Raw genomic sequence first — 26,401 nt, 5'->3', positions numbered from 1 at the left:
CACACACAAACACACATAGGGGAAACAGATTAGCCAAACAGATTGAGGGAGATAAGAGGTTACACAAACTATCAATCGTCTCGATCCAGCCTGCTGTGGAATGTCATAATGTCTTTATAATGAGACACAAGAGTCGTGATGGATGGCCGTGAAAATGGTGCCACTGACACAGGTTGTCCTTTGGATACTGTGCAGGAGAAGAATAGCAGGATGAATGATGGGCCCGGAACGCGCCACTGTGGCCCAAGCTGAGGCCAGTGAGTTTGACCACACAGTGTACGCTGTAATAAACAAGGACACTTGTGCCATCTCAGCAGGGGGTCCACATTACTTACTCTAGTTTCTGCATTTCAAACAGCTATAACAATTAAGCCTCACCCACTAACATGGCATGGTCAACCTCAAAAACCTGCATCACACCACACACACACACACACACACACACACACACACACACACACACACACACACACACACACACACACACACACACACACACACACACACACACACAACCATCACATACAACACATTCATAATCCTGAGTGTTGTGACAACTCTAAACAAGCTATGAACAATGTTTAAACTAGTTCTCTAATTGATACCAGGCATCTCTTCTCACTGTGTTTATTTGCATCCCTGTGCTTTATTTTTTTGGCCATTGCAATAAAGAGAAGGTTTGTAGAGCCGGCGAGTCATGGATCATAAATAAAAGTTTATACAAGCCAGAAGGGGTCTGATTTTTCCACTTTTTGGCACGCCATAGGGATTCCTTGAAAATGTTTAAAGAATGCAATGAAAATAGCTCTACTCCCTCTGTGGCAGGCTTAAAGTAACAGATATACACTTCTCTGTACTCTGCAGCAAACAGACCCCATTCAAGTTTCCACTTAACATGCTCCAACATTTATAGCCCCCCGTGTTAACAGTTATCGCTATTCTCCGCAGAGTCATCAAAACAACGCATTACATACTCATTGTTTCTCCCCAAGCTGTATACATATTGTGTGAAACATGTTGTTTATATGAGCTCCACTGTATACACACATGGTGAGGATGCAAATAAATGCTATGGACCGGGGGGGGTCTGGATCAGTTGGGAGTCTGCGTGCAGAATAGAGCTCGGGCCATTTACACACTGCGCCAAGCCCCTTCAAAAGAGCCTCAATAATCAACAACAGCTGCCCCAGCTACGTCAATCCAGCCCTGGAATCAACAAGCCCCCAAATTCCTCTCATACTCGAGCCGCTACCTGCCGTCTAGTGAACTGAGCTGAGAGCAACAGCAGTGCTGAGGCAGCCTCAGCTCACTGCTTCATTTCCTCAGGATCAGCAAAATTTTGCCAGATTTATTTTGTTTTTTTGGTTGTTTTGCCAATATCTTACCAGTGACTACCAAAGTGTAGCTCAGGTTCCTGTAGAGGCCCACCAGCGTGTTGCCCACGCTTAAGGTGAAGACACCAGAGTGCTTCTCCTCCAAATCCAGGATGACCAAATTATAACTATACATGTTGTAAGAAGTGGAATTCTTTAAGATACGGACTCCATCCTTGTACCTGAGAATTGAAAAGAGAGCGGGGAGGGGGGGGGGGGGGGGGGGGGGTTTGCACATCAATTAACTTACAGACTAAAAAAAACTAAAGAAAAGAAAATACTCCTTTGACCGCCACATGACGTTTACGCATTGTGACTCTGGAGAATTACATACCATACTATAATGTCTGGTGGGGGCAGGGCAGTGACTTTAGGCTCAAGCACAACTTTCTTCCTGCCTTCTTTGACAGTTATTGGACTGGGTCGCTCAGGCCTGTAGGAAATGTTCAGGAACGGATGTTCTGCAACAGACAGGTGAAGGACAAAAAGAAGTTGAGGCAAGAAAAATTAGACGAAGGCAAAGTCATCATTACATGACTACAGACATAACAACACTAGATTCTCTGATACCTCGATGTTAGTCTTATTGTTCTTAATGAACCTGTAAAAAGCGATTGACATTGTGACACTCACCAAAGACAAGGACTCTTGCTGAAACGGTCTCGTGAATTGTGGGATGAAGCTCAGCATTGCAGCGATACAATCCTCTATTCTCCATGGTGACGTTTGGCACCGTTAAATTATTATGCATTCCGAGAACCTTCTCAATCTTGAGGTTCGACTTGACAGTGTTATGTCGATTTTCCTAAAGACCAGACAAGCCCCATGAACACCAGTCGCACAGCAAGTGATAATCATTCGCAGCCAAGTAATCACATTAACAAGGCACCCTGCACTCACCTTCTTCCCAGGAAAATCCCAGGTGAAGCTGAGTCGGCCATTGTAGGTCGTCTTGCCACTGCATTGGAGGACAAGGGTGTCTCCCACCAACACTCTGATGCGATCCGGCGTAATCTTCACATTCTTCAGTTCATTGGCTGAAAAGTATACAAGGACTCGTGAATATCGTAAGAGCTGCAAATGTTAAATAGTTGAAGAAAGCAGCATGACAACAAGAGGAGGGTTCATGGACTTACTCAGCCTGTGAGGGATGTAGTGGGACTTGAAGGTAGTTCCGTTGACCACGGCGTTACAGATGATCAGATTGTGCGACGTGTATGGACCATAGGGAATCCTGAACCCCACCTTTGCATCCCATACCGTTTGCTCTATGACCTCCTCTGATAAACTGGGATTCTGCAATAGAAAGAGTAAAGCAGCCACGTCACTTAATTTGAAGTTGCATGTATGGCGTTGGAGTGAAGATCTGATTAGTGTGTTTTTAGAAGTGTATCCTCTGCAGTCATTTATTCAATGGCAAACACAACAGTGTGCATTCGGAAGAGGATGTACGTGCCGACTGCTGTTTGTTCTAATTTCAGAAGGTGGGCAGGGAAGAAGACGAAGGAAGAAAGGGAAGGAAGAGAAGCAGGAAGGAGGAGCAAAACAGATGAATTAATAGCAGGGAGGTCATAACGTCCCTATCTAAGTTATCCAACCAGGAGCAGTTCATCCACGGTGGGCACCATGACACATCGTGTGACGTCAATCAGCGATCAGAAAGAAAATGTCAAATACAAATGCAGTTATTAAATGTGAAATGTTTTCTGCAGCTTTTATTAAAGTATTAATCCATTGACATCTCACACTTAACTCCAAAACCACATGTCATCGTCCCCACGCTGATTTACATGTTGTTTTCCTATGAATAAACACTCTGTACTGTTTTCTTTTAACCGCATTTCCTGATGTTTGTAAGAGAAGAAGGACTAAATTTAGATACGGTGTCTATTCTGGGAAAAGCACTCTTGGAACACCTTCCTGGTCTTGCAGGAAGCAGACAGGATGACTCCCTCTGCCGCCCCTGAGCTTCCCTCAGAGAGCCACTGTCCCCGGCCTCCTTCTATGTACGGCAGCAATTTAGCACACAAGGTGTGTGAGAACCGGTGGGTCAGCTGGACCTCACAGGGGAAACACTCCTTTCCAAGACAAGTAAAGACATCCAGAGATGGTATAAATAGCAATCTTCACTTCTCCAATGACGTATTATTTGACTTTCCACACATTCCAAGCCCACGGGAACGTATGGTCAGTCAATCAAATCACCCCCGAAGTGAAAGCAAGAGGCAGTTTGGCTGTTTTTGTGAGGCCTTACCATTTCCAGAGAAACAGGAATATCAGGGGAGGACGTTCGGCAGGGGATCACAAGGCTGGTCTCATGCCTGAAGATGCCCAAAGAATCTGGTATACGATCATGGGGCTCCACAAAAGGTTGCTCTGGATCTGAAGAATGAGAACCATTTACACATCAAGTGAGAAAACATAGACAGATAAGACTTATATTCATTTAATTGTTTTGTTTTTTTAAACACACGCAAGAAAATCTAGCGCTCAAATGTATTGCTTTGTGATGTTGAACACGACCCGGCGGTCAAATAATAAGAGAAGGAATCTCAGATTCTATATTTTACTTTCATTTCTAAGGTTACCAGGTAAGAAAAACTGCAAACGTGGGATTTTCACGGGAAAGAGTTTGTGATCGGGGTTGATGAATAAACTGTTATTTTAAATGTGAGTATGGAAAAATAAAGTGAGCAGCTCTGAAAAGAGGTTTTCCCTAAACTTGCCACACGTAGACTAAACACAAGAACGGCATAGTAAGCCAACCTGGAATCACTGTGAAGCCATAACCAAAATGTGGTAGAGGCAGGACTTGACAACAATGGCTGAAGAGATACACGTGATGGAGAAACTCTATTATATAGTGAGGCTATAAAAAGCAATGCAAATCCAACTTTTTTTATGACAGTTAACTGTTTTAAATTCTAAAAACAGCTCTGTCAAATGGGAAGATTCTGGCTTTAGAATTCGTGGTCCCCTCTTTTCTCCACATATTCTCCATTTCACTGCAGCTGAAACTGCATCTGGTGCCTTGCAAGGCACAGGGGAAGACTACAACAGTAGCTGTTGCAGTAAGTTACAGCTTCCAGTGAAATCAAACTCACTCTCTTAACTCCAGATGAAACAACAAAAAAACTGTTTATTTATGTCTTGTTTTCTGACGTTAAGGTATGTGAAACTATTCCCCAATACATTTTTTTTTCAACTTTCTTTCTGTCATTAACTATGGTTTAATTTATTGTCAAAAAAAAAGAACACATTTTTCCTAGCTCTTGTACCTTGCGGGGAATATTGGAATACTCTTTGCCCACTTTGTTCTGTCTCTTAGGCACTATTGCTTGTGGCTTTGGTCCAACGTGAAAACCTCTTAACTGGCGTCAGCAGATGACAATCACCCTGTGAAAGCCTTTTTCAAAAGAGTCACAAATGTATCATGGCTTTCCTGAAAACAAACAGTGCCATTGTGGATCGACGAAAAATCAACAATCAACTCGAAAAAAGAAAGACGTCTTATCAGTGTAGCAGTCTGGTTCACTGCATTTTCAGACATCAAACTCAGTTTTTCTCATGCTAAAATATGATTTATATCGACTGTGGGAAACGATTTTGCGGTTCTATAAATCAACAAAAAAGAAAAACAAGTGAAACGGTTGCATTCTCTGGTACAAGTCACCACAAACGTCTCATTGGACGTCTGTTTTCCAGAAACTCACCTTTGACAAAGACGTACGTCGAGGCGACGTGGTCTGAACCAGATTCGGCGTATGCACATGCATATCTCCCCGTGTCATTGGCACTCGTGTTTGCGATGGTCAGTTTGCTGCAGTTGGAGTGAGCGTGATGTCTGCCTTCACATCGTTCCACCGTCACGTCCTCTGATGAGACTGATTGCTTGGCATTGCCAAGCGTCCAGTCCAGGGCGCCGTGACCTCTGGCGGAAGACAAACGAGGGTTCAGCAAAAACTGATAAATCAAGTCCTGCTGGCTCAAAGTTTGATGGGCGGGGTAAAAATAACCATCGCTGCACCAAGGAAGCAACAGCAAATAAAACGCTCCTTAATTTGGATCTATTTTTAGGAAGTCTCACAGCGACTGATGACCTCATGGGCTTATTACTTCAGGATGGCCGCGGCTGCTTCAACCCTGGGGATGTTTTGGCGTGACGTTCGTTTTCGGTTTATTTTGAGTTAATCTTGAGTCACCCGATAACTTGAACTTTCACATGGGAACATGCTTCTCTTGAATGATGTGCTCAGCTAACACATTCTTTCCACACAGAATCCATTAAAAAAAAAGAAAGAAAGAAGAAAAACCCTCATTAAGGAGATCCCAGAGGATCATCAAACATGTCCCGCATACCACTGCCTGCGCCTGCAGAATTTGGGGGTCAAGCAATCTCCAGTTCTCATCCAGCAACAGAAAGCGAGGACAGTATGGACCAGGAATCTTACCATATGGCCTTGTAGGGAAGCATTGCATCAAACAGACATGATCGCTCTTCAAAGGCCTACAAAATGATGCAACGATCTAAATTCTTCACAAATGTGAATGTAGTCCACATGGGTCCCAAACATTCCTTAAAGGAAATGGCAACGCACTAAATGATGTAGGTCACCATCACTGGTTCCTGACAATTACTGTCAATGCTTCTTCACACCAGGCGAGTGTCTTCAAACTCAAAGTCGTTCGCCATTTATTTTAATCCGTGGTTATTCTGGCATGTGATGTCATGCTTTTTACATTGGGTACGTACCTGCAAATGAGGCTGAGCACATCTCCCTTATGAAGAATGAGTTGGTCGTCGGAGGGGAAGATCGTGGGCGATTGCTCTTTCTCCAGGTGTCCTGTCCAGCACACATAAAGAGCATTTAGGGAGAAAGTTCACCAAAACTGCGCCTTTGCAGCACCTCTTTGAGGCTGTGTCAGTTTGGTTACTATCGCAGTAAAACAGGATGGAAAACACCTCTGGAAATTCCCATGAATCGCTACAGTGCACTGTGCAAGTGGGTTTCCTTTGTGCGATTCTGCAACGCCGCCTCGTATGCATGTGGTCGTCTGCTGCTACTAAATGTTAAATGAACTTTACTTATATAACAAAGCTGCTGCAGTTTTGACACGCTTTACATTCATGCACGTGCCGCCGGTGATGGTCGCCATGTAAGGTGTTTCCACACTTAGTGGGAGTGACTTTTGTCTTTCCAAAGGACACCGCAACACTTATACAGTGCGGGATGAGGAAGTGAACCACTAATGCTGGGACTGGAAGATGACTGGCTCTACCAACGGAACCTCAGCCGCCTCCACTGAGGTTTCTCAAGAGATAGAAGCGAGAAAAGGGAAAAAAAGAAAAAGAAAAGGTGGACAAGAAGATGGAGAGGAAGGTGATGATAAGACAAGCAGCTGTGACTCTTTACCAGAAAGGTCAAAGCAGTCAGAATGGACAAAAACCAGAAGTGAAACCCCTGACGAGAGACTCGTGTCCTCCCCTCGTTCAACCTCCTTTATGGGGGGGGGGGGGGCGGGGGGGTTACCTCTTTTTGGAATAAGCATTTTTTTTTTTTACCATTTACCAATGACAATGGGCTGTGTGAGCAATTATAAAGATGAGAAGATGAAAATGGAGCGGTTTGATTCAAAGGTGGCTTCTGTTTGTTGAGAGGTTTATCCACCAGCTATCAAGAAAGGAAAACTGCCTTCTCCCTGCTGTCCAGGAGGCGTCACAGTCATATATGTGATTTCCTCCTTTTCACAAAAATCCCTGAACTGCTTCTGATTGTGGCCAGAAAACCAGATTAGTAATTCTACCCTCTGAATATGACAGTCTTCAGGGGAACCTTTTATATGGAGCACATATTCATGAAAAACTATTGTGTGTGACACAAACGCATGATGTGGAGATATGTATGAACGAGCTGATGGATATACTTGTATTTGCACATATGGAAACCGCACAGGCACACCTGCATGGACAATTGCAAGCACAGATGGGTGCACACACACACACACACACACACACACACACACACACACACACACACACACACACACACACACACACACACACACACACACACACACACACACACACACACACACACACACATGCACACGCACACAGAAAAACACTCACTCACACAGGCCAGGTTTTTCATCTATTATTCGGAACAGCTGTTGTGCTAAGAATGAGCTGACGCTGCCAAGGCTGGCAGTGGCACTCAATATCCACTTCCTTACTAAATATTATAACATCATTGTTTTATTGTCCAAGGTTAAGCAGGGGGGAAGGGTTGTGGCTCGTGTTCTCGCATGCTGTGATGGCACACGCTTTTGGTTATATGAACACAAATCCCCGCTTCCCGTCCCAATCGAAATACACTCGCACACGCCTAGTTCTCAAATTGAATTCTGTTTTTGGATTCCTTGTAGCTTTTTGATGAAGTTGTTTGAGAACGTTCAAATTTGCTTCTTTATTTTTTTAGGCTGAAATCTGCAAGGTCATAGTTTATTTTGTCAACTTGTTGTTTCTCTGATGCAAGAGCAACACATCAGAATGGAGGAATCTCTTTGTGCACGTAACACATGACTGAGCAAGTGCAAAGCATCATACGACCTTGTGTTAAACAGGTAAGCTGCTCATCTCCTATGATGAGGCAATTTTTTACCCTATTCTTCTCAGTAATGCGACACAGATGGATGAATCAGCAGGGGCCCCCAGCAGCCCCCTTATAAAAGGCAAAAGAAAGGAGAAGAAGAGAAAAAAAACCCATGGTTGTCTCTCTCTCTCTCTCTCTCTGTACAACCAACACCCTCAAAGCTCCCACCTGCCCGGCACTGACCTCCGCAAGCATCCCGACAGCCCCTAACCCCCCGCAACAGCTGTGTGCCGCATTCCTGCAGGATATCGCCGGAAAAATGCCAGAAAGTGTTCTTATTGTGTCGGTTCAAAGAGCCCCGGAGCTGGTTCTCATTAGGAGCCATTAAAAAGAGGACAGGCATGGAACAAACAGAGTGAGGCAGTGAGGGATGGAGGGATGGAGGGATGGAGGGAGAGCCACAGCGAGGCCGACTTCAGGTTCAGCTTCTCAGTCGTCTCGCGGTGGGGTCTTCAGCCTCTCGCACGCCATCGGACGTATCACTGACACGGCGCCAGGTTGGCTAAGTTTAGAGCGGGGTTTGTATGTCCTTGTCCTGACGTGGCATTGATTGAAGGAAGCGGCACAGGACACAGGGTTTGGAAAAAATGTGTGGTGAGTGCGCTACCAGTCAGGAAAACGAACAAAAAAAAAAAAGATAAACACTGTCGGATTCCAGGATCTATTCGACACCGTTCCAAAAATGTTTGCGGCAGAGAAAATACTTAAATATTTAGTCTGAAAGAAGAATTAAGCAACACAAACTGAGCTCTTTTTATAGTAAGTTCATCAGTGCAGCTGTGACCCGGCGTGGCTTACATCACATATCATGACGACAAATAATATCCATCCAACTTCTCTCCTACTCTATCCAACTTAAATTCGAGGGACCCTAGGGCTGATCCCAGCTGATATTTGAGTAAATGTGGAGTACACCCTGGACCGGTTAACCAGAGACTAAAGTGATATCATCATAAAACTCAAGAAAACAAGTAATTTGATCAAATAAATAGAATGAGTGAAAAGTTGTAGCAAGTTGCCATTATTGTGGAACACCTCGGAGTTCCAGCATGTTGCTCAGAGCTGATGTTTCAGCTTGCATAATAATAGAAAAAACAACCCCCCCCCCCCCCCCCCCCCCCCCCAAAAAAAAAGCAGTGACTGTATCAGATGACTGTACTGTCATTGAATTAAAAAGGAAACCCCAGGTCACAGCCCTTCAAGTGCCAGGGATAATGTGCGGAACTCCCTTCGCCTTTCCAGAGGGTTTGTTTCATCTCCCAGTGGCTCCCGTCTTGACACAAAACGGCATGACTATCTGAAGCGTCCGAGGTCGAAGATCTTTTTTTGGGATTACCAACGCAAAAGAAACAATAACACGATTTACAATTGTCCTGTCGGACCGTCTCGTATTATTCCATGCGCTGACGTGACGACAAAAGGCCTGACGAGGGCGGAGAGGGTGCCGTCGTAAAACAAAAGAGCTTGAAGTGACTCCTTGAGTCATCTTCGGGATTGTAACCATGGCGACGCCAGTGAAGCAAAAGCGACTCTCCACCAATCTGCAGCAATCTTACAGACGAGCGGTTCTGTTAAGATTGCTGCAGACGCGTGCACCACCTGGTCAGAGTCCTGGAAGTCCAATCATTGCTGCTGATGAAAACATAAACCTGCTTTTAAATGATCTGATTTATCCACAACGTGCTGAATTATATCTGGATACCAACTGGCTCTGCAGGAGTTTTGTGCAAATTATGGTTTGCGGGAAGTTAATTACAGGTGGATATTTTCAAGATAAACACTCGAAGGCTCAACACTGATGGAACATCAAATCTTTGAGGAGACGTTGGACCACCTGCCCTAATAATAAGTTGCTACCACAGTTCTTGCTGTGCTACATCTGTACATACGAAGTAATTCTTCACACGGGGCCCTTATGAAAATTCGTCAGTGCGCCAACTCCAAGGTTAAGACAACAGCGATGGAGAGTGCCTTTTTTTTTTATTAGCCATATATTAGCCTTTGGAGATTTGGAGGCAAAGTGCCCCAGACTCCTCTTAAAAAAGCAAAATAAAGGAACATCTGGCCATGATGGGTGGTCATTGGTGGTTATATAAAGCTGAGTAGAGCCAACAAACAGGAGCCTCCTGCATGAGGCTGCTAAATAGTAAAACCCTGAGGATTCCTGTTCCACAATGTATGATTAAGACGAGTAGGCAGACAGAAGCTCCTTGAAATTGAAATCTTACGCAGGATTCCAGCGTTATATATTGCGAGCTCAGGATGGATATTATGTGTAAGGAACAGATGCTGGAAAAAAAAAATCCTATAAGAAGAGCTACACGTTGCAATTTGTAAAGCTTAATATCTGTGTGTAAAGGAATAATCAATCTACTTTCCTGGTAAGTCTTTCTATCCAGGAGAGTGAGTGTGTGAATGTGTGTATGTGTGTGTGTGTGTGTGTGTGTGTGTGTGTGTGTGTGTGTGTGTGTGTGTGTGTGTGTGTGTGTGTGTGTGTGTGTGTGTGTGTGTGTGTGTGTGTATAAATGTATGTGTTTTTCTTGGGTTGCCTGCATGGAGTCAGACATACCACCAGTGAGCGATGAGCCCCCCCACTGCACTTGCCTGACCTCTCATCACTCCCATTTTACAGTTCTTCCCAAGTGTCCAAGCAGGAAAGAAGAAATGACTCCAAAGCAAATTAGACACAACATAAAAAACTTATAGAAAAAAACGGTCTCAACAATGCAGCACAGAATAAAAGAAGAAATTCAACAATGACATGTGACAAAAAAGGAGCTGTTCACTTTCAGTTTTCATCCTTCACTCCCACGTTAGTTGTTTAAATCATTACTTATCTTCACTCCACTTACGTGAATTTGACTTGTGCTCTAAGAAAATGTACAACTAAATCAACTCCCTCTTCCACGGGGTTGTTCTCCTTAGTCAGACAGAATAACCTGTACAGCACAAGAAATCTTTTTACTGAACAGTCTTCGATGAAATATGTGCACAGTCTTCAATAAATAAGCATATTATATATATATATATATATATATATATATATATATATATATATATATATATATATATATATATATATATATATATATATATATATATATATATATATATATATATATATATATATATATATATATATATATATATATATATATATATATATATATATATATATATATCATGATATCATATATTCATCATGATATATCATATATCATGATGAATGATGTGCACACGATGAAATATGTGCACAGTCTTCAATAAATAAGCATATTATATATATATATATATATATATATATATATATATATATATATGTACACACATACAACTATAACTAAATGGAATGCCTCATGATGGATAGAGACAGTCTGACATGTAATGATATAACTAATGGTTCTAGCAGGCCGTGCCCCCTCTGCAAAAACAATACCCACTTTCTGCCTTGCCATTGTCTGATGGATGAAGCTGGACATTGCTGAATATGAGCACAAGGAGCTCCAGGAAGAAATCTTTGCTCAGGTAGCGTGTCACATTTCCGTGACCTTTACTAGCCAGAACAATTCCAGGCTGCCTCTTGTCCCTACATCCGCTTCCTCTGTGCGTCTTTCCCACGCTTTGTGTGCAGACAGTGAAGGAAATCTACTCGAAAACATTGTGGACAAAAGCTTCATATGTTCAACGTGTGTATGAGTGTGTGTTTGCTGTAGTCTCTATGTGTGTGTGTGTGTGTGCGCGTGCGTGTGTGTCTGTGTAGTAGGGGGAGGGAGTTTAACTTGCACAGTATTTCCTTTGTTTGGATAGGTTGTTTATTTGGGAAGAGTTAGGAAGCCTTGCTGTGTATCTCAGTGTAGCACTCAACCTGGCACAAGGTGCAAGGAGCATCCATGTTTTATGCTTCATGGTTCACTGACTGTACTGTCTGGGGGGGGAAACCCCAAAACAAAACATGCTTTCTCCACCCAAAATATTTTAACTTATTCACTCAGATAACAATTGCAGGAATAAACTCCTCTTTCCCGCAATAGATAACAAACTGAACACTTGAAAAATATCAAAACAAATACTCTGGAAACAAGTCAAAATAAAAAAATACGAATTTCCTTTATAAATTCACTGTTACATTCAAATCTAGTCTACCTGTCTACCTGCCAGTTTACACATTTTAGTGATCTGGAATCACTCTGTTAAGGAGGGGTAAGACGGCCTCTAGCGGGAGAGGAGAGAACTGCACACGAGAAGAAGAAAAAACAGCCTGATTTGAATTAACTCATCCTTCACAGAAACTGTGAAAACATATTTGATTCAGACTGTAACGTACATGCACGATCAACTAAAAAGAATTGTTGCTTATACAGAGAAAACAGCCAAAATAAGCTCATGGAAACACTAGATGGGTACTAGAACTCAAAATATCAAAAAAAGAACCTCTCTCCATTGCTTCTTATTCCAAATAGTGAAGTTGTTTATGATGTTCTTATTTAAGACAATATGCATTCAGTCAATCATCAAAAAACACATTCAACCTGTGCGTTGTTATATTTCTGCTCGTGCGTAAACGTCATCTGCGCGTAAATATTTGATCTGCTGAAGCATGAATGGTTTCTTACCAACTGTGAATGAAGAACAGCACAAGATGACAGCGACCCATTTGAAACAGTCGGACGAGGACATCTTTCCAACTTCTTTGAAATCCAAACCGAGAGGGGGAAAATTAAGCAATGCAGTTTTGTTGTTTGTTTGGGTTTGGTTTTTTTATTTTTATTATTAATTCCAGGTGGCTGGCAAAAGTTTGAGGTGAAAGCAAGTGGAAATTGTCAATCTCGTTTGCGTTTTGAAAAGAAAATACAAAAAACAAAAAACAAAACACTTAATCCACACAGACTTCAGGTGTACAGGGTAAAAACGGAGGTATTTCTCCAGTTATCCCATGACGCGCGACCCGCGGGGGAGCCCTCCTGCGCAGCTGGATCGTCCCACTCCGGTTCCCTCACGGAGCGCGCGGATGAACCGCTGTATCCTCGGGGCAGGTGCAGCGAAACGAATTCACCCCAAAAACCCAACCCAAGTTAAAAAAAAAAAAAAATGGGAAAAAAATCTGAAAGCCGAGGTCAAGTTATTTCAGTTCGGAGCGATGGGCTTCGGTGAATTGAGGGGGTAAAAAAAAAAAGGGGGGGGGAAGCCCAATTAGCCGCTGCCTTTCGTGCGCGCCTTGGACAACTTCTCCGTTTCGCCTCTGAGCAACACTTGCGCGCGCTCCACGCGTGAAACACGTTTTATGGAGACGCGCAGGAAGGACGCGGCGCGACGTCACGGGGCCGAGGAGGACACCTCACGTCACCAAACGTCTCCAGCAGTGTATTAAACACCATCGTTATTTATTATCTACGACATTGGAAGTACATATATACTCACATTGCTGTAATCGAGAAATGTTTTAGGGTTTTTTTTTGTACTGAAACGTATATTTCCAACCAACAAATATGCGATTTAATCACAAGTCACAACAACTTTCAGACTCTTATACATCATGGATCAAAAAACTGCCCCCACACCATTTGCAATCATCACTTATTTTGGTCCTCTTTAATAAATTCCATAACTCTAAAAGTGAATTTCCATACATTTGTTTACTAAACAGACTGGATTTATTCATTGTTTAACTGAGAAATATGCTTTGAATATTGATATATAGCAAAGGGGGCAAAGTAACTATACAGTAAGGAGTTAAAAAGGTAGATTACCCTGTAGCCTTTGTGCAATGCAACTGGAGTACCAATACTTATAGTTTTTCAGGGCGACTGTGGGGCAGAGCATACCTTCTTCCAATTCTCCCTATACCATCACTCCTCATCCACATGACGTGAAGCACCTTGCTTCAGAATGTAATATTTAAAAGTATTTAAAAGTATATTTACCATTTTGAGTTGTGTTTATGAGACTCTTGGGATGAGCCACTAAAATGGACTTGGAACAGCTAAAACAAAACAAGAACAAAAAAGAACATCTGATATCACTTTCACCTTCATGATGTTTTGGTAGTATTTCGGTACATTTGAACAATAAAAACAGATAATCTACTTTCATTGAGATCATTATAACAACACAGCTTACTCAAACTTTGCAACTTTTCAAATTAAAGTATTTTGGTTTGGGGTTTTTTGTAACTATAATGGAATTAAACAGGAACTGATTCAAATGAGTTTTTTGTTGTGAGTTGTATGTGTATGTGTGGGTGGGAATGAATGCTTATGTGAAGATCAATAGAGATCTTTATGAACAAAAACAGTCAAACACTGTCATGTGTTAGTTTATAAACAACTCAAGACACCAACATTTTTACTTTGATGAATAAATCAATGAATTTGTTTTTCTGACCTCTGCGTGCCACACTATCTTTGATAAAGTCGTCCCGCTGTGTGACCGAGGTCAAAGGCTCCAGCCGTTATCTTGTCTTGAAAGCTAAAACAATAAAATGCAAACAATGCCCCGTGATATCGGCTTGAATCTCTCTCGCCATGTGTTTAGAATAAACATTTGCTGGATCTATTTCTGACCCCAGAAGCAGGATACGCTTCTTTTTCTATCAGTGTAAATAATCTCCTTTTGTCCCACAGTACCCTGCAGCGTGTGGATGTGCAACAGACTGTTTGGCCACCGAAACAATTCGGTTGCTGCTGCAGGTCGTTGTGGCAGGTAACCGTCAATAAGAACATCCTGTCCGCACCTTCCCACCCACTTCACAAATTAACAGCTGTCAGGTTTTTTTTTTTGTTTTTGTCAGAAATAAGCTCTGCAGCACTTCTGAAATACAGTGACCACGGCCATTCCAACAGTGTTACATGAAACCTATAATATAGGAGACAATGTATTTGAATGGCTATCTCACGAGACATAATAGTGTCATAATGAATTACATTTTGGATTATTTTTGGTAGTCTGTGGCCCCACTACTGGTAAAGTAATAGCTCATTTGCAAGTTTCACTTTCTTGAATAAATATGCATATTGAAGACAATAAACCAACGCCAACGAGAAAATGTTATTTCTGCAGATGAAATATTCTACAATTGTTTCGGTTTTTAGGAAAACTTCAGTCTTCAATATACGAGAGACATTCCCATTGGGCTAAAAGGGCAACAGATAAGTCTCCCGATGAACAATTGCTGGAAGTTGCTCGCTGAGAGGGGTGGGCTGAAGGTGATTTATTTTAGGAGCTGGTGTTCAAAACACACTATGGGGAACTTACTGCTTCTGCACACACAGCGTGATCTTCCTCTCCTCTTCCTTGGGTAAATGAACCCGTAGAAATGTCCTTCTTCAGAGGGGTAGTGCAGCGACTCTGACTCTCTGCCCCGTTGCTCAAATGACTGTACTCAAGTCACAGTCTCGGGCCTCCATTCAGACCTCCGCCTTTCACTGAAGGTTGTAGGGCAATAAGTGCATTTTTAAGGAGGGGATGTATGAATCAATCAAGCATCGGATGTGAGAATCCACCACACTAAAGAGGGTTTGGGTTTTAACCAAATACCTAAAAGTAAATGTAATGCCTATCAAATGAAAGGTTAAAGAAACATGTTTAACTGTATGTGGTAATGTAGGGAAATTAAAACATTCTGGGAACAGGGAAAAGGATTATAGACCAACGGCCAAGCAAAGCATAATGCAAATGTTGTCAACATATCATTAGAAAGGGAAATATATCAAAGTCTAATCTGACCTTTGAGAGAATATGAATGCCCTCTAGGATTTAGATCTAATTTATGAAGATAATGATTGAGTTTAAAAAAAAATGTTTTAATAATATATTGTACAGTTACGTATTTACCCATGATGGATTTTGCATTTTGTGTTTTGGAGATGTGGGAATGGACAGTGCAATTCTGAAGTTTACAGTATTATCAACCACTGTTTATAGTAATTTAATCTGGGTTGTGATTCATAATAGCAAGTGTTTGTTTTGTTTAAAGCAAGAATGAATGGATAGATAGATAGATAGATAGATAGATAGATAGATAGATAGATAGATAGATAGATAGATAGATAGATAGATAGATAGATAGATAGATAGATAGATAGATAGATAGATAGATAGATAGATAGATAGATAGATAGATAGATCTATCCACATTTACCAATTTAATAATGCATTAACCTTGAATATTAAAACGCATTGTACTAGATGTTATAAGTCATACTGGCACTGTCTTTACTTGATTTATATGAAATATTGCATTTATGGGAAATCACGTTAATGTAGATAAAACTGTACAAGTTGGATGTGAAAATGAAGTGACTGTACAAAGACATAGAACATTTGTTTTTTTATTCCATATTTTCCCTTTTACTGCTATTTTTAAAAATCTATTTTGATTACATTTTTATAAAATTGTCCCAAAGTGCAATGAATTAAAGCCTAGACTTATTTTTCGCGGGCTTTTTGACGCAGCTGTTAATCAAACAGGATCCTTCAGCGACTTTGGCACGCGAGATGGAACTGCTTGTTTCTAAGCTAAAATGTAAGTAAATGACCGTTAAACTCTGCGTATTAGCTATTAATTAGGAGCTTTAATCGCGCAGGAACATATTTTGTGTGATAAACTGCAGTTACTTACTAAAAATAAATAAAGAAAGAAAGATAGCTGAATCACCGCAGCTGCTAACTAGCATGTATGCTAACGTTTGCCCGTAGTTTGTCTCATTAGTCAAATTTGGTAATGAAAATGTGTGTTTTAATATATTGTTTGACTTATATTCTTAAGTTATCTCTTGACAAAATGACAAGAACAAGTTTGGTATCTAACAAACCACTGTTGTGTTGTGGTATTTTATATACATCCACTTGTTTAAACTAAATATGATCAACACTGGAAAGAAAACATTTAATCATTTGATTTCTGTCAATTTATTCAGCTTCTATCGTCCTTAAATGTTGTAAAATCCTTGAATAAACATTAATATAACTTTTCTGGCCATAGACAGTTGTCACTATGGAGTTGTATTTCTTACATGGCTTTTTTTTCTCACCTAAATACTGTATTTTGTGTAAATATCACTGTCCTTTCTTTTTATTAGTCTGTTTAGCAGATGCTGTTTGTCACTTAAATGTATATTTTACAAAAAGAATGTAAATAAAAATAGATATTAAACAAAGCCATCGGTCATTTTTATGTATGACAGCCCCTCAATAAAACACCCAGAATCATTATTATTCTTTAGATGATTTAATGTTTTCTTCCACAAGATGTGAACTTAGCAACTAAACATTTGGGAAACTTATTGAACTAACATATATGTGTTGTTGCTCCTCTGTGTGCTTTGATGACTCTGCATGTTGCTGTCAATTCAATGTGTTTACAGGTTTTATTAAGATTAACTTATTTGTTGTTGCACCTTCTATAGTTAAATGTTTAAAAAAAAAAAATCAGATTAGTGAACAACACGTCGTCATAAAATTATGTTAGTATGTCAGATGTTCCTGATTATTTGGGGAAATCAGGTAGCATCTCTTCTTGTACGCAGGTCTCACAGAGGACCTGCTGCAGAGTCAGCCGAAAGATTACGAGGAGGAAATAGAAAAACTCTTCTCTGAACTTCCTGGCTTGGAGGCTTTCCCCAAAATTCAAGATCCACAGGTCGGTAAAATAGTGTGAGCAAGTCGGGAATGTTCTGTTATACTTAATGAATACTTTCCTTCTGGGTCATATTTTTTTTATTACTGCTACAATCAAGATCTATAGATTCATCAATCAGTATGAGTTTTAAAACAAAATATTATACCACCTTTATGTGATCCTAATTGATTTCAACGAATCCTTGTTTTTTCTGGTTTTGCAGCTTGAAGACTGCGCAGTCCAACTTTGGAACTGGTCAGTTGCCAAGGCGGTGGGCGCTGTCATAAGTAAACATCAGAAAGCCAAAGGTATGCTTTACAGATAGACTGTGTCTCGGATACTGACGACACACAATGTGAAGCATCTGGTTGCAAAGTTTTTACCCATCATGCAGTTCGCCATGTGGCGTGCAGTCTGCTCTACTGCTGTGAGCCTGACCATCCAACAGAGGGCACCATCCGCAAGCAGATCCTGGCAAGTTGTGCTCCAAGCTCCTTCTGCAAATACTCAACATTTCAAGGAGGACAGGGCTTCGTTCTCACCGTCTAATCCTCACAGGTGGCGAGTAAAACAGGGAGAACCTGGCTGGACTGCAAAAATCCCCAGATGGCAGATCATTTCCTCAGACTTTCTGTCAAGGTAAAGAGAGACGACCCCGAGTAGAACTGAGATATGGGAGCTCACATGTTGTTAGACGGAGTGAACTGAACTAGGGTTTCTTTACACGCTACCAAACATGAAATATCGCCAGAGTCTGGAAGGCCTCTATAGCCTGCTCACATCCAGAGGCGATGGAGTGGCTGACGTCCTCACATCCAAGGGGGACGTGGAGAAGGATCTGCTTCGAATCCTCTCATGCCAGGCAGAGTCGGTGAGCCGCGGCGCACGTGACGTTCAACACCTTCCATGTGAATGTTTGTTCTTGTGATATTTGGCAGCATGGGAAGTGCTATTCTGACAGACTTGCAGTGTGAAGTGTGAGACAGCTAAAATGTGAACCGAGAAACAATAAGAAAGGGGAAATCTCTCACAGCTAATTGGGAGTATTAGATTGTTTGCTGATATTTTGCGAGGTGGTCCAACCGGGTTCTTCTTTGCCAGGCCATAAGTCAAGGAAATAACCAGGAGGCTGTGGTCTGCATGCAGCGCTGCAGAGACATGTTGCTCCGTCTCCCAAAAGACGTAAAGAATCCCCCTGTTATCACTGAACTTAACACTTTATATTGATGTTTCCGTTGTGCATATTGTTGTTTGAATTGTGGAGGATGGAACTGTGAATGTTTACTTTCTCAACACAGACGGCTTACATCTCCCTCTTGTGCTACAACTTTGGAGTCGAGACTTACAATCTGAGTCAATTTGAGGACAGTGCTTTTTGGCTGAGGTAAACATACGATTTAATCCCTGCAGAACACGCAGGCAATCGATGCAGTGGGAAGTGGTAACGACTTCTTTTTCAGCCAGAGCTACGATATTGGGAAAATGAACATGAATTACGCCCCTGGATCTGAAGTCCTGGTAACAGTTCACTACAATATTCAGTGCAACGTGATATTAGAAATGGTCTGTGTGTTTTAAAACACTTTTAATCTCTCTCTCTCTCTCTCTCTCTCTCTCTCTCTCTCTCTCTCTCTCTCTCTCTCTCTCTCTCTCTCTCTGTCTCTCTCTCTCTCTCTCTCTCTCTCCACAGGCTAATACCCTGCGGCTCCTGGCCACCGTTTATTTCAAGTGGGACTGTGAGAAGTTTCAGGAGAAAGCTCTCGATGCGGTCAGCTTGGCCAACAGGGTGGGACATTTCATGTTGTTAATTACACAACAATTGTGTTCCATTTCCTGACTTTGCCCTGGACATTGATCCACTGTACCTTTTGACAGGAATGTTTGAGTGCATCTGGACTGTACTTAAAGATCAAAATCCTTCTGAGATGCGATTCCCCAGACAGTCACATCAGAGCAGGTGAGCTCATACCACAAATTATTACTTCATTTATGTGGAATTTGATTTTACTAATGACTAATAGATCCGTTACAAGTATTTATGTATGAACGTAAGAAGCTAAAACATTGAAAATAACAACTTTTTTTTCAGGAAATGAAGGTAGTCATTATTTCTAGTGTGAATTTCATAATTTATAAGCTTCATTCTCAGTTTTGTGCTGTCAGGATTATGTTAGATATTAAAACAAAAGGAAAACACTTCTCGTCTGCACCACTAGAGGGCCCTTGCATACCACCGGCATTATCTGTACCACAGCTTGACAATTGAGAGTCAGCAAAAGTTAAATCAGGGGTGCCAAAGATCTTAAAGGCATCAGAACTACAATTTCCCTTCTGTGACGAGCGGCGCAACAGAGGAACATTTTTATGTTTTATCAGCTCATGGTGAGTTGTCAGTTTGTACAAATCCCACTGCAGTCATTCCACCATTGTGTCTTTGTTGTAGACAATATTAAAAGCTCTTTCATGTCATTGACATTATGGACCATTTGATTTCATGTTTACACCCTCGGTCTGTTTTAAAAACACCAGATTACAGAGTGAACAGGATTTTAATACTATTTATTTTTCCCTGCTTTGACAAGAAAATCCTACAACAGGTGCAAATGCAAATTGGGCTTTTATGTCGACCCTGGTCAGAGTCATCGTTTCGTCATGGGTGACTTAAGAAGTGTTAGAATTACATTTGTGAATAAACTGTCTTCTCAGGACTTAATGAGCTGCTGGAATGTAACGTTTCCCTTGATGAATCTCTGAGCGTGGTGAAGCTGCTGATGTCTGGAAACAGGTAAAAAAAAAAAAATCCTCTTATCTGTCTCTTCTTTGTTCTCTGTTCGTGGGAATGCTCAGCAGTGTTCAGATACAGGTCGTCCATCTTCTGAGAAGATGTCTGTTGTGATTTTTCCAGAGAGGAGCTGGCATTTGAGCACCTGAAGCGTGTGTGTCAGCGCTTGGAGTCGTCCCCTGACCTGGGAGCTGCTCTCGTCTTTCACATCGAGTTGCTGCTTCAGAGAGGCAAGGAGCTGCTGGGCAAACAGAAGATAGAGGACATCATCACTGGTAGTTATCATGGCAGCGTTTTATATATTACATGCAGTAAGGAAAAAAAATAAAACAGCACGCCGTCCTATTGTCACACTCACAGGCCACTATACGGGGAAACAGCTGACTCCTAAGGCCCTCAGTAATTTACACGTCGTCCTGTGGGACAAAGCATCAAAACACTTTGAGGTATCAAGTTGACTTAATTTGACAAGATTTATTGCGTGTGTGTGTTCCTGTACACCGGATTTGCATCGATGTGGGTTTGCTGCGGTGTCGGTGAATATCAGGTCAGAGTGGGTTCAGTTCTTCAAACCATGTTGTTAATTTCTTTTCAGGCCCAAAACTATTCTGAAGCTCTTCAGTGGTTCAACTACTCTTTGAGTTTCTTCAAGGCCGGCCAGATGGAGCCCAACTTAGGCAAACTCCAAAGGAACAGGGCTTCATGTTTGCTCCAACTTGGTCAACTGGAAAAGGCACCGCAACTCCTCTCAGAATTCACTTTTTTCCTTGAATAATATTTGCATATGCATTCAAAACGTGTATTTTCAGGCCAAAGAAGCGATCAAAGAAGCAGAGAGATGCGATCCGGACAGCATTTTCACTCACTTCAGTGTTTACAGGATCGCCGTGCAAGAAAACAACGTGGAAAAGGGTAACTCCAAGCCTAATAGTTGTGTGACGACACAGTGTCGCAGCTCCATTACAGATACTTTCAGTAGGTTCTCCGTTATGTTGACACTCCCTTCCTGCGACAGCGATAGAGGCAGTGAATGCAGTGGGACGTCTGTCCAAGAATCCGGTAACCAGCGAGAACAGACTGCTGACGTCTGAGAATGCCGCCTCCAAACTCCTCAGCCTGGCCGCTCAGATCGCTCTGCAGGTAGAATTCTCCGCCGGACTCATTCATCTTGCCGTTTGGAAAATTCGCGCTTCAGCTTGAAGATGAATGGGATCATCTGGTAATTTCCTGTCTTTAAAATAAGCTCCTCCGAGTTCGGCTTAAAGAGCAGGAACAGAGCACTACTGTTCCAGACCCATTATTCATGGACGTATAAATAAGAGGAGGCCAGTGTTTCACAACTTATCTCCCAGCAGTCGTCTGTACGAGAGCTCGGTGTTTCATATGACTGCACGGTATTATAATGAATCAGTTGTGTCGCAAACATAACATGATGTACGTCTGCAACAAGCAGGGCAGCAGGTCAGCAAGAAGCTGAAAACAATGGAGTAAACACATAAATCAAGTTCACTTTTCACAGTTACATGACAGTGATAGTAACCAGCCACAGTTCGTGGCAGTATTCTTCCTCGGGTGGAATTAACGACCATGTTTGTTCTTCTGTGACAGAACGAACAGCAAGAGACTGCAGTTAAAGCCTTGGAGAGCTTGTGTGAAAACTCCCAAGACGAAGGCCACATCCTGACTGCTCTGAGGTCTGTGGCAACTGGATTATCACTGAAATACACACATCTTCACGTTTCTAATTAAAATAACCAGATTCTCCCATTAACAGATAATCTCTGGCATTAAAGTGTTGAAATCGAGAGTCGGGGGAGATGAAACACTTTTAGATGCTTACTTGTTTGGAGTAAGAGTTTGGGGGATTGGGTTGAGATGCATGAACACTTGTTTCACCATACGGGCTGTTTAACCGCAGTCAGTGTTTCCTCGTTGTTTGGCGTTCTCGTGTTGAGGTCGTGTTTCACACACTGGGTTGAGTTTGAGGCGTCGGGCAGATCATGGTGGTGTCTGTTGGTTTTCCACACACCTCCGTGATCCACTGACCTATATTCCCTCGCTTCTTCACCGAAAGTGTGTCTCTGGATCATACAGTTAGTAGGTGAAGAAAAGGAGGTCATCTCGAGTTTCCTCATTCATATTTTTTATTTTTTTTACAGGTGTTTGGTTCGGCTGGTGCTCTCCACTATTGAGGAATCCGGCGACGAGCTGAGGTGAGAGGAAGGCAAAAATACCCGGAAATCAGTAATGCTGGCAATCTGTAGCGTCTTCACATTTATTGCTTGATGCAGGAATGTCAATCTGGACAATCTGCTGAAGTATTTGAAAATGGGTGAGTGCATGAAACAATCGCATGGTTGCATGAATGTCTTTACCGCCATGTTTAAACATTGGGTTTGTCATCTCTGCAGTCCTACAGATTCTCTCACGTCAGTCTCCCATAACCGCCGAGCAGCGCGTGACGTCGGCTGACTGGTTCAGAAAGATCGGTACTTGCACTATTTTACCTTTTCACCGAAATACCCTGTGGCGTGCTGTCGTTTGGACTCTGGCAGTACCTGCATTGTGTCTGTGCGTCCTCGTTGCAGCGTGGAACTCGGCTCTGCAGTGTGAAAGCTGCCCTGGCAGGATGAGGGATTTCTTCGTGCTCTCGTACCAGGAAAGTTCCGTCATTCTCTCCGCCGTATGAATTCATCCGCGTCTATACGAAGCTGCAGATGGAGAACACAGTGGAGGCGTTTAGCAGCAGAGACACGGGGACCTTGATTGAGGAGGGGCCTTCAAAAGCAGCATTGCAAAATTGACATGCAGCTTCACTGAGCTATTGAAAATGAATCTATTCTGTCCTCATTCGTAGCTCTCTCAGCTGTGCCCTCCTGATCGCACTCTGCTCATGGGCCAGAAGACGAGCCTGCTCATGGCCGTGGCGGCTTCTCTGCATCTCCACAGGAAGTCTCCTCCCTCCGGCCAGGTGTGCCTCCCACTGCACATCTCCTGCATTTAGCACAGTTAGTGTCATTCACACGGATGGAAATTCACCGAGACTTAATGGACAGAAGAGGCGACGAACCACATCGCCGGTGTCGGCGTCTGCGTCTCATTTGAATCGGTCTTTGAGATTGAACCGACCAGTAGGTGGCGATGACGAATCCAGGATGCTTTGTTTTCTGCTCACAGATGGAGGACCTCACTCAGACCCTGGAGTATATTCAGATCTGCTTGGAGATCTGGAAAACCCTGAAGGCTTCAGGTAGAGCAACTACATTTAAATAATGGATCAGAAAACTCAGTGGAAAGATTGAAGCATAAAAGTAAACAGAAATAAACACAGATTTTTTTTTTTTTGTCAATATCTGCTTCACTGAGTTAAACCAATTTCTTTCAAGTTCAGTACTTCCTCTGTCCTGTTTTCTATTTTACATATTGTTATAGATACACATGGAGACAGTTTTGTCTGCTGTACCACCTCATTGAGCTTGATAGCAGTCCTTTGTGAATCAAAATTGATCTGGGCTCGTCATATATCCACAGGGAGCTTCCCGACGGACCCGACAGACACACTCCTGCTGCTGTATGAGTTTGAGGCTCGCGCTAAACTGAACGACTGTAAGGCGGAGACCCTACTGGAATCCATCCTGGAGTGTGAAAAAGTTGAAATCAAAGTATTAGAGACCATGGCAGGTAAGAAGGGGGGACAAATGCTGTAGATTTAAGAAATAGACCCAATATTTACTGTATAATGTTTTCCGGGATGCTTTTATCTTTCTTACCCACATGTAGCCTTGGCCATGCAGCCTCCAGCCCACCTCCCTCTGCTGTCTAAGAAGGCCCTGAGGGTCACGCTCTCCCTGCTCAAGAAACAACCCCAGGTCGACCTCGTCCGCTGCAGGCATGCCCTTCATCTCCCCCCTGCATTGCATTTTCTTGTCCCGGCCTCGTTGAAGTGGTGCAAGAAATGGTTAATCACGCGGCTCTCGTATGTGTATCCCAACGTAGCAAGTGCATTCACAGCCTGATCAAGCTGTCCCTCCCCAGCGGCGTGACGGAGGTGGAGGCCCATGTGCTGGAGGAGGTGTGGGACTACTACGAGGAGGCCCTGTCCATCATCGGCGCCGCAGTGAGTCAGCACCAATCACACAGCCACATCCCTCGGCTACACCTCCCGTTCCCTCCAACAGCCCGGCTCCCTGCTATATAATTAACCCCCTCTTTTCCACTCCATGCCTGCCTGCTGTTCTGGAAGCGTCTTTTTTTTTTTTTTTTTTTATCAATGGGCTTTCAGCCGCACTTCAATTAGCAGATGCTTCCATTCACCACCCCTTCCTGCCAATTTGAATGTTAATGCGATGTACAAGTCATCACACTGCCGGTGAGCTGCAGCTCTGAAAGAGACATGAAATTATTGAGCCATTAGGCTGCTTTAGAGGGAGTGAGGCATATTTCCCCCTTTCATATTGAGTTATTACTTGAAAGCTGTGAAATTCTTTGGATCAAAGTGAAGGGACAAGATTAAAGTGTGTGGATGTGAATGAAACCAGTTCGGTCTCCTTTTAGGCCTCGGCGATGGTTAAACATACAAACGGACAGGATTTGACGAAAGTTTAAAAATGTCAAGTGAGTCATCCAGGTGGCCCCCAGTTTAAAAAGAGGGGGCCTCTTTTGAGCGTCTTCCTGCCGTCCTCCGCAGCCGGACGACATCCCAGAGATGGAGACCCTGTGGCTGCTGACTCGCGCCTGGAACCTGGGCATCCTGCTGTACAACTTGGATCAGTACGACGCGGCGGAGAAGTGGTGCGGGCTCGCCATGAGCTTCATCCGCCACCTGGGCTCTCTGCAGGAGAGCTACGAGACGCAGGTAGAAGACACATTCAAACGGTGTCGTCACCGAGGACTTCACACGTCCATCTCCTGGGATGGCTTTACGCCGACGTTCGTCGGATTATATATAAGCCACTGCAGGGTGCAACCCAAAACAGAGCCTCACACATCGATCAGCCTGAAACACATGGACTGCAGTAACCAGGACACCCCCACCTGCACACAGGACCTCCAACACCCCCAGACTCAAGAGTGTGAGACCACTGCAACCTTACGGGTGTTTCTAAAAAGCAACGTCTAAAAGAAATTTGTAGTCTTTTTTTCACTTGGATCAAAAAAAAATAGTAGTGTGACATTATGACTATTTCATTGTCCCACGTCAACAAAACCTCATGAATGAAAAGGCAAAATGATAGTAGCGGCGTTGTATTGCACATTATAGGAGAAAAGCTTGGGGGGACTCCAGGACAACTTCCTCTCCACTCAGGACATTCGGGCGTCTCGCAAAACAAAGGAAGAAGCTTCAAAGGCTTTTTTTTTTGTTGTTTCAAAAGCTATTGGCCAAACTAGCAGCATCACAGAACATTGGAGCGTTTTTTTTGTTTTTAGGTTTCCGTTAACACTAAATCAATGAGCTTGAGTGACTCAGTGATTCTCGTGTTTCCTCAGATGTCCACACTCTACTGTGAAATCCTGGACCGGCTGGACAAAGTCAAGAAGAAGCTCACCATGGAGGAGTAGACAAAGGAAAGTCAGCGGTTAAGCGTTTTGTGTTCTGATGGCATTTCGATGCGTTATGGTTCCTGAATGTTGTGAGGAAGGAAAAAACCTCTTCTTTTCCTTCAACAAATGCTAAAAAAAGGAGAGAAAAATCAAATGTGTGTAATTAAATTAAATCTATCATCCTGAAAAGCGTTGAGGGTCTTAAAGCAGAACAACAAGCACGTGGAAAATCATAACTGAGTCACATATTTTATTTCCAAACAAATAAACTCTTGTCAAGTCCCAAAATAAAACCCAAACAAAAAGTTGCAGGACTGTGTTCCCTCACGACTAGGACAGGGAAGACCATGAGGCCGAGTGTCCTGATAGGCTGTACCACCTGCAGTGACAGGAAGGAAACTACTGTACAATCAAAGGGTTCATGTTTGCAAGCACT

General features: G+C 42.6%; 2 protein-coding genes across 2 annotated transcripts in view; one reads left to right on the top strand and one right to left on the bottom strand.

Annotated features, from left to right (window-relative positions):
• kdrl (kinase insert domain receptor like) overlaps positions 1-13,074 on the bottom strand; it is a 41,424-nt gene extending 28,350 nt beyond the window's left edge. The window contains exons 1-9 of the mRNA XM_080501961.1: positions 12,640-13,074; positions 6,127-6,217; positions 5,087-5,304; positions 3,628-3,755; positions 2,510-2,669; positions 2,274-2,410; positions 2,007-2,178; positions 1,708-1,834; positions 1,386-1,555 (exon numbers count right to left, since the gene is read on the bottom strand). Coding sequence (XP_080358087.1) covers positions 1,386-1,555; positions 1,708-1,834; positions 2,007-2,178; positions 2,274-2,410; positions 2,510-2,669; positions 3,628-3,755; positions 5,087-5,304; positions 6,127-6,217; positions 12,640-12,703 — 1,267 coding nt within the window. The 5' untranslated portion in view covers positions 12,704-13,074. The remainder of the gene's footprint in view (positions 1-1,385; positions 1,556-1,707; positions 1,835-2,006; positions 2,179-2,273; positions 2,411-2,509; positions 2,670-3,627; positions 3,756-5,086; positions 5,305-6,126; positions 6,218-12,639) is intronic.
• On the top strand, positions 12,960-25,983 carry tex11 (testis expressed 11; the record flags this gene model as incomplete). The annotated part of the gene is made up of 29 exons (XM_080502413.1): positions 12,960-13,059; positions 17,551-17,663; positions 17,866-17,950; positions 18,037-18,116; positions 18,201-18,281; positions 18,394-18,513; positions 18,744-18,824; positions 18,941-19,026; positions 19,103-19,160; positions 19,333-19,428; positions 19,518-19,599; positions 20,349-20,427; positions 20,548-20,699; positions 20,785-20,870; positions 21,020-21,157; positions 21,234-21,336; positions 21,440-21,564; positions 22,033-22,118; positions 22,584-22,637; positions 22,716-22,756; positions 22,836-22,913; positions 23,013-23,083; positions 23,282-23,395; positions 23,602-23,674; positions 23,911-24,105; positions 24,205-24,313; positions 24,421-24,541; positions 25,112-25,279; positions 25,912-25,983. 29 exons carry the CDS (start codon positions 12,960-12,962, stop codon positions 25,981-25,983), a joined length of 2,847 nt encoding a protein of 948 aa, XP_080358539.1.
• Between the last annotated feature and the right edge of the window lie 418 nt (positions 25,984-26,401).

This window comes from Blennius ocellaris (genome assembly GCF_963422515.1).
Source record: "Blennius ocellaris genome assembly, chromosome: 9".
In the NCBI taxonomy this organism is placed as follows: domain Eukaryota; kingdom Metazoa; phylum Chordata; class Actinopteri; order Blenniiformes; family Blenniidae; genus Blennius; species Blennius ocellaris.
Note: the sequence above shows the minus strand (reverse complement) of the source record. Positions and strands in the feature narration are given on the sequence as shown.